Source organism: Sinocyclocheilus rhinocerous, unplaced genomic scaffold (genome assembly GCF_001515625.1).
Source record: "Sinocyclocheilus rhinocerous isolate Xijiao unplaced genomic scaffold, SAMN03320098_v1.1 scaffold1045, whole genome shotgun sequence".
Taxonomy (NCBI): Eukaryota; Metazoa; Chordata; class Actinopteri; order Cypriniformes; family Cyprinidae; genus Sinocyclocheilus; species Sinocyclocheilus rhinocerous.
The window spans coordinates 894,385-907,479 of record NW_015645361.1 but is presented as its reverse complement, the minus strand read 5'-3'; the positions used below and the strand labels follow the sequence as shown (position 1 = coordinate 907,479).

Here is a 13,095-nt window from a genome sequence, read left to right as displayed (position 1 = left end):
ACACACACACACACACACACACACTGGGATGGAGGCTGTCTTTCCCCCCTCTTTCCTTCAAGACTGCAGCTCATTCCTCAGCGATCACGTGACCGCTCAGGTAAGAAAGGTGTGACTCATTTTACAGTCAAAACATGAGGGAAAATTTCTGCTTTTGCTGTTGTTTTTATTTCTGTGTCCTGGTATCGATATGGAGGGGGTGTCACATAAATAACAGATCATTTCTGTGCATATGCAAGTCATTTTTTATTATTAATAGATATTAAAAATAATTTCGAATCAATTTTAAATGCCTGTTCTCACTTTGGGTTGAGTGTAAGAAAACAACTGAATTAAATAATCTCAGTAAAATTAATGTAAATGTAAAATTAGGCAGTTTTGATCTAAATATAATTTCGCGAGTGTCATTTTGAATAGTGGTGCAGTATCGCCCTCTACTGGGCGAATGGCACAATAGTTGTCTCTAATTGGTCAGTTACAATGGGTCTAAATAATAATTATTTTGTTTGCAAATATTACTGTGTATTTTCCAAGTCAATCGCTATTAAAGTTTTTCGATGTCATTATTAAGGTATAAATTATTGTTTAGACCGCAGATGAAGCGTAACAGATTATCACGTGACGTCTGTTACTTTTCTCAACGCTGCTGAGGCTGAACCAATCAGATGCGATTACAGGATAACAATCGTTTTCATTTTTTTTTTTATATAGATTTATTTTCGGGATTTTTAGCTGTATGTGAGATACTAATCTTCGTAGTTAACAGATCTAAACGATTAAACATTTTCGTGTACAAATGTCTGCAAAACGTCTAATAAAACGACCCGAGATTCTGAATCACCGAAACCTTTATGATTTATTGTCTCATCTTGCCTTACCTAATCGGATATTTTTTAACTGAATTTTAGTCTTCACTGTCTCGTAGTGTTTAAAGTCTATATAAAAATCCAAAGAAACAATTATAAAACATTCAAAATTAGATGATTGTTTCAGTTCTCTCAAAGACATCTGAGGATTTTGGAGCATTAAACCAGGTGTTTATGATCACAATTGCTATAGTTTCAGCATATTAACGCATAAATACTGCACAATAATTGGGTAAAGTTTTTAGACTGTTCTATAATCGTCCTGGAGGGGGCAGGAGTCATTAAAAGATGATTAACATCCATTTTTTTGCTCGTCTCTAATGTGAACAGAATATATACATATAAATTTCATGACAACAAAGAATGAAATATATTTTCTTTTTTTAAAATCAATATGATACGCAATAATCCCACTCCAGACTATGTGATCAAAAGTAATCTAAAAGAAGTCAGACTACATTACCTAATGTTTAATATATATAAACTGAAATGAAAATCATTACATAATAAATAGGACGCATGGTTAATGCAGTTTTTTATTTTATTTTTGTGTTAATACAATAAATATACAAAACTCAAACTACTCAACATGCGACTAAGGGAGCGAGACAGGAGTGCATTTGTACAGTACAATGAAATTCAGGACGACAGGCCACCGTTCCTTTAGTTATACAAAATATACAAATATCCCTCACGTCTGTTTTAAATAGTATGTCAATGTAGTAGTAGCAGTAGAACCAGTGATGCTTTCTCTTCAATCCGTTCCTCACGTATCAGTGTTTCAACTAAGATGACTAACATCACTAATTAAAAAAAGACAAGCTTAAAGCCACGATCCATTGTACCAAACACAAGAGGTCACATCAGTTTATCTGTCGTCTCACGCTCCCAACAGATTCTTGTTTTTTTCCCCCTGTTTTAAATGAAAGCATTTCGAAACAAACAAGAATAGAGGAACATTCAGGTGCCATTTGTTGAAATTTATTTATAAAAGGAAGAACGGCTTGCAGTAACACACACACACACACAGAGTGTAAAGAGAACCGTACACGACTGGAAAAAGATTCAGAACACAAATATGACACAAAATAAGGAACGTATTGAAACAGTTCACCCCAAAAATGACTTTTTTTTTGGGTGAACTGTTTGTTTAAAATGTATAAATTATAAAGACTTCAAACTAACTCAATACTGAAAATAAATGAACACACAGTTTGTTCTCTCTCTCTCTCACACACACACACACACACACAAAGAGTGTTGCTGAAAGGTTAAGATCAAGATCAATTCGCATATTGATGCATATCCCATAATCGCAAAACTTGGCTGTCTCTTGGCGACAGTAACCAAGGCTACAAGGTTCTCTGCTCCAGTCATAAAAAGAGGAAAACAAACGTCACTTAAAAAGCTCTACACTTCAAACGACAAACGACAATGTGATTCAGGATCCAACATCAGGACGGCCCAGCACGGCACAGTCTTACACACATCTGCACGACAAATGCCACGTGTTGTTGGCGATGCACGGATTTTAATTGTGATTTTAAAAGTGTTTTCCATTTTACCCTAGAGAGCTCGGCAAGCTTCCCATGCATGTGCAGGAACGTATCCTGAGTGGTTCACGCTTTTAAGAATTAGTTTCCATTCCAAAACAACTCTATTCGAAATAAAAAAGAAACCAGAAAGCCTCAAAATCATTCATGTTTAAAATCAGTCAATACTTTATGTCATCATACAGGTTTAATATATATATTTATATATTTACAGGTAAAGAGTTGCGTGTGGAGCGTTTAGGGTCACATCTAATGGCTGTCTTCGTGTACTGATGGCTCATTTGCAGGAAAAAGCATTTACAATGATAGTTGGGTGAATCTCGCCAAGAAAAGGTCATATTATACCACAAAATCCAAAGAAAAGCCGATTGTTTTTATGCAAAAATGTCATGTTATACCCCAAAATCCAAAGAAAAGCAACACTTTTTAATGCAAAATGTCATGTTATACTTTGAAATCTAATGAAAAGGCCAATTTTGTTGTACAAAAGGTCATATTATACCCCAAAAACCAAAGATTTATGAAATTTTATGAATACAACCCAAAATAAAAAAGCGCATTTTTGTATGCAAAATGCCATGTTACACACCAAAATCTACAGAAAAGCAAAAAATAATTTTATGTAAAAAATTATTTTACGTACATGACATTTGCATTATGACATTTTTGTGACAATTAAGCATGGTTATTAATTATTAATGGTTAATAATAGGCATTTAAATGTGCTCGACTGTCACAAAAATGAGACAAAATATCATAAATGTTGATTTTCTGAGGATTTTGAGGTTAATTGTGACCTGGACATGTTTTCGGTGTGATTTTATGAGTGTTTAAGCAGAGATGATCGGTAAGACAGACCTGTGAGGGCATAACCATTCTTTTTTCCTTGGATCCCATAAAAAGACACTGGATGACATCACTTCCTGTTGTTTAACAGGGACAAACTGACGTGATGTGAACATATAAAGTGACTCTTTAGGCTGTTTACACGCAGACAGACGTTCCACCACACACACACACACTCCAACTAAAGAACAGGTGAGCACACCTGCTGATTGACAGGAGGGGCGGGGCTGTGGGCGGAGTCTCAGTCAGTCACAGGAGTGCATTAAGTCAATGAGAGTGGGTGTGGTCTTGAACAGCCAGTCCGAGATGACGAATGGCTGTAAAGACAGTTTGGAGGAATGCGGAGGGCGGGGTCAGAGTAGCATGGGCGGAGTCGGAGTTCTCTGGACCAATCAGATCTGCTCTTTGAAGGCTCCCCGGGCAGCAGAGGAGGCGGCGTTAGCGGTGGCGGTTTGCACCGTTTTGTTGGCCATGACGCCGGTGGCGAACTCCTGCTGCGCCTTCTCGAAACTGGCGCCGGTGGTTCGGTACAGCGCATGAACCTGCAAATAAACACATGTAAGTTTGATTACTAACTACCAACCTGATTAGACCTGAGTTTGACAGATTTTCATTGGGTTTATGGTTCAGTGTTGTTTTAGTATTATTATTGTACTATTATAGTATTTATTAACATTTTTAATAAAAATTAGCTTTTATTTTGACATTTTCAGTTTATTTAGCTTTATTTTTATTTCACTTATAATTTTGATCTTCAACTTATTACATGCAGGCACAAAACTTGTAACCTAGTTATAATGAAATAACAGGAGACTAAACTGAAAAAGCAATTTTCACTGTGTTTATGGCTTAGTGTTATCTCAGTATCATTTATGTACTATTACAGTATTTATTAACATTTTGAATTAGGTTTTATATTTATATTTTTTATTTTAGTTTGTTTTAGTGTATTTGTTATGTGCTTGTCATTTTTTAGCGTTTGTCATTTTTTATTTTAAGTTTATTTCATTTTTTACATTATTTAGTTTAAGTCATTTTAGTACTTCAACTTAAATTTATTTTATTTCAGTTCATTGAATAATTTTTTTCATTTAAATTTTAGTCTAAGTTTTAGTAATTTTGTTATCTGCTTTGGTCAGTTTGATTAGTTTTGGGGCTACATTTAATATTTCTATGTAACTTTATTTTATTCATTTTTTTCAGTTTTAGTCATTTTAGTACTTAAACTTATTTAATTTCAGTCTGTTGCCAAGGCAACATTTCTAATTCTTGTTTATTTGTTTGTTTTTTCAGTTTAAAGATGTTCATGTAATTTTTATATTTTATTTCAGCTTAATTTCAATTAACAAAAACAACTTTTACCAGTATTAGCTTTGAATAAGAAGAACCACACTGTTTTGGTTCAGCTCTGAAGTCTATGCAAGTGCATTTGAGGTGAAGCAATATTATATTTATATGATATGAATTGTTTAAGGTGAAGCACCTTTTTAAACATGATGAGAGAGATGACAGCCGATGCGGTGAAGAGGGCAGCAATCAGGATCATGATGATGCCGACGGGAATACTTGTGTTCAGCCCAGTCAGCGCTGAGATCCAGCCGCTACAAACACAAACAGCGGATCACTCTTCATAACACACAGCTTCACAACATTACAATGTAAAGTCATGTGAAATGGAAGGTAAGTGAAAGGGTAAGTGTCATTATTTGCCACCTAGATTTGATTTTCAAGGGCATTTTTTCCCATTTTTGGGAACGTTTTTGTTTATTACCCTTATAAAAACCAGCACGTCATCCATCCGAGCAAATTAAATGACATCAATCATCAATGTGAAGAATTATAACTGTGACCTAAAAAATTAATTCAAATGTAGCTGTAAATAAGCCATAAAATACATTAATACAATAAACATAAACAAGCCATTTTTAATAGTTATCCGGTCACTATGTTTGATTAAACAGCTTTATACTGTAAATTGTTATGTTTTCATTTTTCACGTTTTGAAACTGTTGGGAACGTTTCTCCCCCACATTTAGTGATTTTACTTTTTTCTTTCAATAAAATTTGCATTTCATTTTAGTTACATATTCAACAATCTACAAATCTAGTGTTAGAAGCACTAAATGCATCATTACACAGATCCAGAACAGAATATATATTTGCTTACATTTTATCAAAATGTCAGCTATCACAACTAATATATTCATGGTGAGAAACAAGTGAAAAACAGAAAAAGTAAATAAATAAATATCTATATATAAACAACAAAATTTATAAAAACGTTTTTAAAGTTTATCTTTGATAAAAACAAATTTTATCACAAATTTTAAGCTATTACAAAAAATTGACATTTAAAATATATAAAATGTTAGAAAGTATAAAAAAAAAATAGACTGAAATGCTTAATGAGTCCAACAATTTAAATATCTGGGGCATTTGCATCACTTTCAGCAGTGTTTTGAAACCATTACGCCTATGGAGAGTCCCCACAAGGATAGCTGACCAGACGTGTGTGTGTGTGTGTGTTTTCTCACCTAGCACCCCAACCTGCAATGCCGATGGCTTGCAGCACATGGACACCAAACTGGCAGATATAGATGAAGAAGAAGACAAAGAACCTAAAAGAGCTGTCACTCCTTCAGAAAGAGAGAGAAAACGGTCAGATTCTGTATTCTCCATGAATGCGGTGTGTTTGCATATGTGCGTGTATGTGTGTAAATGTATGTATATGTGAGTGTACCTGAACGCTCCATACAGAGGTCTGTACCAGCAGACAAATGAACAGGGTGTGAAGAGCATGAACCAAAGCATGGCCAGACCAAAATCCACTCCCCTCGACGCATCTACACAGAACCACGACAAACAGCCGAATATATTGGCAAACAGCGTCCCCGTGTGGACTGCAAGAGAGGAACAGGAGAAAAGAGACACTGAGACATCACACATGTGTATGATACAAAACATGATATGAGGAAAGAAAATTCACTGTAAAGCTTGTTTCATTTCGGGAATCTCTAATCAATTTTTGCCACAAACCTGTTGGAACTCTGAGATTATGTATGAAAGCTATGACTAAAACTGATTAAAATGTTAAAAGATTAACATAAAAGATTTTTAAAAATCTAAATACAAAGTGTGCTAACTGTATAGCAACCTTAAACAATTTCTAAAATAAAAACTAAACTGAAACTTGAACAAAATTCAAAGTGAAAATGAATGACAATTGAAAATAAAAAACTTTCCCAAGTAGTTTACAATTTGTATGAATGTATCTTCCAAGAACCTGTTAATACTTAAAGCAGTTTAAACATCCACCGTCTGTTATATTAACTGTATCACTGCAAAACCTCTCCACAGTCATTCAGAAGTGACTCAGAAGCCATTAATAGTGGAGCTCAAAGCCAGACTGTTCAATCATTCATATGAGCTAAAGCAGAGCCAGAGCGTGCTCACATACACATTACCCATCATTCACTGGGAATCCTCGGTTTATAATGTTACCAAAGATTTATATTTCAAATAAACGCTGTTCTTTAGAACTTTCTATTCATTAAAGAATCCTGAAAAATAAAATGTATCACAGTTTCCACAAAAATATAAAGCAGCACAACTGTTTTCAACATTGATAATAATCAGAAATGTTTCTTGAGCAGCAAATCAGCATATTAGAATGATTTCTGAAAGATCATGTGACACTGAAGACTGGAGTAAAGATGCTGAAAATTCAGCTTTGATCACAGCAATAAATTACATTTTAAAACATATTCAAATAGAAAACAGTTCTTTTCAAATGTAATATTATTACACATTTTTACTGTATTTTTGATCAAATAAATGCAGCATTGGTGAGCAGAACAGAAGTGTATTGCTTATTGTTAGTTCATGATAGTTAATGTCAACAAATGAGAGCTTATTTTTAAAGTTTCCGTTTATATGATCAATTTAAAAGAGTGTTAATTTATGACAGTTGTTTTTAAGTGTGGTATACAGTCAATATTTCTCAGGTTAGACAGTATTATAGTTTACCATGCATAACATATCTCGCGAATATGGGATTGCATTTACTGTTGCTGCAAAAAAGTAATGGAAAGTTCTTTCTTCTTCCGCTTCTTTCACCACATTTACTGCACAAATGCCAAGAAAGTCTCGGGTCTCTCTCGCTCGCTGCTCAATTCCCTCCCAAATTCCTACAAAACAAGATCAGGCGAAACTTAAACACTACTCTGATGCTAATCACATGACGCGTGGTGGCTCCGCACTTCTAATATCATGTGACTGATCTCATCCAGTATGAAACGCATCAAACAGACCGACAGTTTCTCTGGGAAAAGAATTTCTCAATTTTTTTAATTAATAAAAAAGGGCTAAATGCAACAATAATATGGTAATGATATGGTAACATTAAAAACTTAAACTTATATGGCCTTAGTTTAAAAGTATTAAGACGGGGTTTTTTTTATTTTATTTTTTATAATTTTTCGGGTTCAAACTAACCTGGAAGATGAAAATATATCTTACTCAACAGTTTTATAGCATTTCTTCCCAAAAAAGACCATTTACAATGTTAGTCAAGGTTTCTAATTTATTATTTCAAGGTTTCTAATTTAGCATTTAGTATGAACATTTTCCACCTTTTGTCTGACCTACAGTATAGCTGTTTTAGAATTAAAATTAGGCTGTTTTTTGTTACTGTATCTTTAAGACTCCTACTGCATATGTAAATGACCTCTGGTGTGATTGGCTGGCCTTCACGGGCAGTATGTTTGGTTACTGTTTTTTTGGACTGTCGGCATTATGGGATTTCTCAAGAGTCACTCACACATCCAGAGATAGTACATGATCTTGATGGTTTTCTGGTACTCCACAGGGATGTCCACTGATATGTCATGATAGAAACACGGACCCACCGGAAACTTCTCTGGAAGGGGCGGCCAGTTGTTTTTCCTCCCTTAGAAACAAGAAGCAAACAGGAAAATCAATTAAAAAAGGAAATAAAGAGGTGGATGACGCAACAGGAGCATGATGATAAAAAGTGGTAAACTGGGGTACAGAAGTGGGAAACAGCACAGAGACAGTAAATCTCACTAAATCTAAAGTTTATTGTGAGATGACAAGCATGATACTGTCTCAACCATAGAACAAATTACTCCAGATCATCTGATGCATACTGCACACAAAAACGCCAAGAACTGCCTGAAATTTCAATTCTTCATCGTCATCAAGAATGTATTTCAGTCCTCATACACAATTTCATAATAACTGTATATAATTTTACATATTAATCAAAAAAAGGTCTGGGCTGAAGCCTTATCCTTTTTTTTTTTACCTACTCTTTTATTTATTTATATATATATATACACACACACACACATACAGTATATATATATATATATATATAAAGCATCACTTCCACTGCTACATTTAATCTATACAAAATAATTTTAAGATCTTTATACATAACTGAAAATACCACCTTTTGAGCAATCATGAGCTATAAATTCAAAGGAATTTAATAAAATTCCATTCAGTTAGTGGAAGTTAATACTGGAGTTAATACTGGTAATTCTCACATTATACAGTCTTATTAATTTCATACAAGAATAAACTCAAATAACATTTCTCATCTATATATAGCATCCTTTTTTTTTTTGGTGTGGTTCATGTGTAATTTCAATTGTGTTTAAATTAATTAAAAGGGGTAACTGCAGTAATAACATGGTAATAATATGGTAACATTCAAAACTTTTTAGAATTTGTGAATTTTGCCTACCATTTTTTTTCATAATAAGCATCACTTCCACTACTAAATTTAATCTATACAAAATAATTGAAAGCCCTTTATACATAACTGAAAATCGCACCTTGTATTAATTAATACATTATTTAACAAATAAATGATTAATTTTGAGTTATATATTTGCTTATCACCTTGTTTTTTTAACTCCTTTTTAATTTGCAAAGAGAAGTACCTATTTCTTATTCAATGTCACAGTTTCAGTTTTTCCACTATTCATGAGTTCAAAAATATCAATAAAACCTTTCCATCACATCACTTTATTTCCCAAAAAATAAGAATGAAGATTTTATCAAATTTATATATATGCGTGCGTGTGTGTGTGTGTGTGTGTGTGTGAGCTTTAATGCACTTATCAAACTAACAAAAGCAGTCAAATGTTAAAAGTTTCAACTTTTCACTTACAATCTGCAAAGCAGGGGCAAAAGTGGAAATCAGGATTAGGCATAAAATAATATCATACATGTGAAAATGGGCTAAGAATTGAACCGTTGTAATCTGCTCAGATTCAGACAGGAATCATGTGTTTGGGTCAGTTTTTCTGCCGATTAAGGGAGAATACAAGATATTTCTCACCTTACAAATGGTCATCAAAATCAAAAATGCTATGAAATATTTTGTGGGAAAGTGAGACGTGTTCGAGCAAAAACAGACAATTTTTGGAATCAGCACCTCAAAATTTGTACGAATGTACTAATTAGTAAGAACACATTGGATTTCATTCAAGAAAATATGATCCATGGCTGTGTAATCTGTGCACTTTTGAAATTTTTAGTCAGAATAGGCTGCAATCCAGATGGGATTTAATGCTGATGTCTGGCTATATGAGGCTACCTGTTCCATTTGTTGTGTAAAAAGACCCAACTGTGGTAGGTGACTTTACATGTCAGTACCTTCCTGTCTGAGAGGGCGGTTTCAGACCAGAATAAGCGATGCAGCATAGAGGCTAATAACTCACCTCCTGATGCGCTGAGAGACTGCATCTCCCTCTCCCTGCGGTCCAGCTCAGCGGCTTTTCTCTCCAGCTCCTCCTGTCTCTGCAATAACTCTGCTTGGGCTCGCGCCTGATCCTACAGACACACAGACACAAGGTGGTTATGAACACAAAGTAATTCTGCTTACAGGCAGAGCAGAGCATGACTTCAGGAGAGTCAACATCAAAACACACCAAAGGCATTTTCTCAGACGCAGCTGTCAGAACCAATCACAAACACGTCTGAAACTCAGACCCGTGAGGGCCGATCTCCGTCTGACTGACAATGCAAGTCTTGTCTTGTTTATTCACGGCATATCTTATCTGGCGAGTCGTTATACACTGTAAATTTGAATAAGCCTCTACCTATATCATAACTGATTATGGCAGGACATCTGACCTCAAACGAAGCATGTTAGAGCTACACTACTATTCACAAGAATTCTCTTCTGCTCTCCAAGGCTGCATTTATTTGATCAAAAATACAGTAAAATATGAAAAATTAATGTGAAATGTGAATAATATACGATTTAAAATGTCTATTTTCTGTGAAAATATTTTCAAATATTATTGATTGCTGTGATCAAAGCTGAATTTTCAGCATCATTACTCCAGTCTTCAGTGTCACATGATCTTCAGAAATCATTATAATATGCTGACATGCTGTTCAAGAAACATTTCTGATTATTATCAATGTTGAAAACAGTTGTGCTGCCCAATATTTTTGTGAAACCCGTGATACATTTTTATTTTTCAGGATTCTTTGATGAATAGAAAGTTCAAAAGAATAGCATTTATTTGAAAGATAAATCTTTTGTAACGTAAATAAATAAAAAGTATTAAGTTCTTTAAAAAACAAAACCTCCTCAAACTTTTTAACAGTTGTGTACTTATGTGTACATTCACACATGTACATACTAGATGATTTTAGTACAAAGTCAATACTAAATTAAAAACTTTTTTTAAATGACACTATATATATATAGTTTATGTAATATTAATTAATATATAATATAATATAATCTATTGATAGATCAAACAAGTGAAAATCAGTTTTTTTTACACTAGTTTTGTTTGGTTAATAAATAAAGTATATATTATTTACTATATTGAATATAATTTAATATGATATAATAAAATAGAATAGAATTTATTGACTGATTAAATAAGAGAAAATGCAATTATTACTTGAAAATGCAAAATGTTTACTTAGTTGTGCAATACTTAAAAGCTTCATGACATTGTTTTAATATATATTTTTTAAATGAATATTTAATAAAATATTAAATATTGATACAAAATAAATTAATTCAATATGAATATGCAGGTATTCAGCGCATATCTGGTCGGTACAATAACACACAACAACATCACAGTCTCTATTATCATCAAAAAACAGTAAATCATATTATCAAATATAATAAATAGTCGCGACATAAAAACTGAACTGGCTGTAAGTGTAAATCTAGCGTGGGATGTGAGAGTTCATTGTTTGTACTCCATACTCTTTAGCAAGAGTTTGAGTTTGAAAATGAGTTTTTAAGCACTTTTGTATTAGAAGACGACTTTCAAAGTCCCGAAACTTTCAGCATGTAATGTTTGCTTCATAATTTTGTGGAAACCATGATAAATTTTTTAATGATTCTTTGACGAATATAAAGTTCAAAAGAACAGCATTTATTTTAAATAGAAATCTTTGTCGTTGATGTCTTTACGGTCACTTTTGATCAATTTCATGCAATTTTAAAGATTATTTGCACTAGCAAAAGCACTTAGTGGAGTTAAAAATTTTTATTTTTATTTTTTATTAGTAAACAATTTTCAAAGTCCCTAAACTTTCAGCATGAATGATACGAATGAATACTGCTGTAAAGATGTTGCAACCAAAAATAAAGTCCCAGCCGCACTGGACCTCATAGCGGCGACTCATCCTGCACTTGTTACAGCAGCGTCCCAGTTATGACAGATTATAATTTTAAGAATCACTCTTATCTAAGTCAATATGTTGACGCATACTGCCCTTGTTTCTGGGTCATTTTAAGGGCTCAGAAATCCCAGCTTTCCCTGAAGGCAGCATCATGTGACACACTCGGCTTAATAAAGCCAGTGGGCAACAAGTCCTTTAACAAGCCTTCTGTTGTCACCCTGAGGCTCAACTCCTCTCCGCTGCTACAACAAACTAAAGACTACAGCGACAGACCCTGAGCTTCTGATTCGGCCTCCTCCTGAAGATCTGGATCACCTTGTTGTGTCCTAACTCAAAGCATCTGATGTCACACATGGAGCCCGAGTGCGTGAGTCATCTGACGCACACCCAAAGCGTGCCTGTGTGTCCATATGTCTGGAGCGAGGCAGCCCTGTCCCGCAGGCGTGCTGAATTATACAGTATAAGCTCACTCGTGAGCAGACCGGCTCACAGCTCTTGCCTGCTGGAAGCTTCTGTTGTCCTACTGAGGATATTTCTGTGAAATCAAGGAGGATTTTCAACGCCGAATACCCTCTGACAGAATCATCTGTATCAGGGATTGTGCTTCACACAGACCCAACTGGGGGTTTAAGGTTTCAGAAGGAAACTTCATGCAGTCAATTAACACAAAATTATTTAGACTCATCCCTCAGTGTTTATAAATGAACAGGAAACAGATTTAAAGGACTAGACTTACAACGGAAGCCTTCTTTAATATAACCACCACAACTAGGGCTGCATGATTAATTGGAATAAATCAGAAATTGTGATATGGCTTAGTGCGGTTATCAAATTGCAAAGGCTGTGACTTAATTAAATAAATATGTGCTGCGTGTTACAGAGTGAAACGTGGCACTGTGTTCATTTACATGTGAGCAGCTCATCAACTTGTAATGAAAACTGGCTGTTGTCAACAAAAGAGAAGCTTTAAGGGCTCACTGCTGATTTTGATGTTTGATGTTTAAAAATAGACATAAATTATTAGTATTGTAATTTTACAGATGTACTATGAAATAAATTATTATATTATTATTTTTCTTGAATAATTTATTTGATTTATTTTTATTCAGTAATAATTATATATATATATATATATA

The 13,095-nt window shown here is 34.0% G+C and overlaps 1 protein-coding gene across 3 annotated transcripts in view; it reads right to left on the bottom strand.

The window, feature by feature from the left end:
* Window positions 1-13,095, bottom strand: part of scamp1 (secretory carrier membrane protein 1) — a 32,437-nt gene continuing 19,342 nt past the window's right edge. For 2 of the 3 annotated variants that reach the window (XM_016509554.1, XM_016509555.1), the window contains 6 exons: window positions 10,018-10,129; window positions 8,085-8,213; window positions 6,006-6,165; window positions 5,800-5,901; window positions 4,749-4,866; window positions 3,070-3,807 (listed from right to left, as the gene is read on the bottom strand). In XM_016509554.1, the coding sequence (XP_016365040.1) occupies window positions 3,658-3,807; window positions 4,749-4,866; window positions 5,800-5,901; window positions 6,006-6,165; window positions 8,085-8,213; window positions 10,018-10,129 (771 nt within the window). In that variant the 3' untranslated portion in view covers window positions 3,070-3,657. Of the gene's footprint in view, window positions 24-3,069; window positions 3,808-4,748; window positions 4,867-5,799; window positions 5,902-6,005; window positions 6,166-8,084; window positions 8,214-10,017; window positions 10,130-13,095 lie in introns of those variants that run through there. The other variant, XR_001636119.1, reaches the window with a different exon arrangement.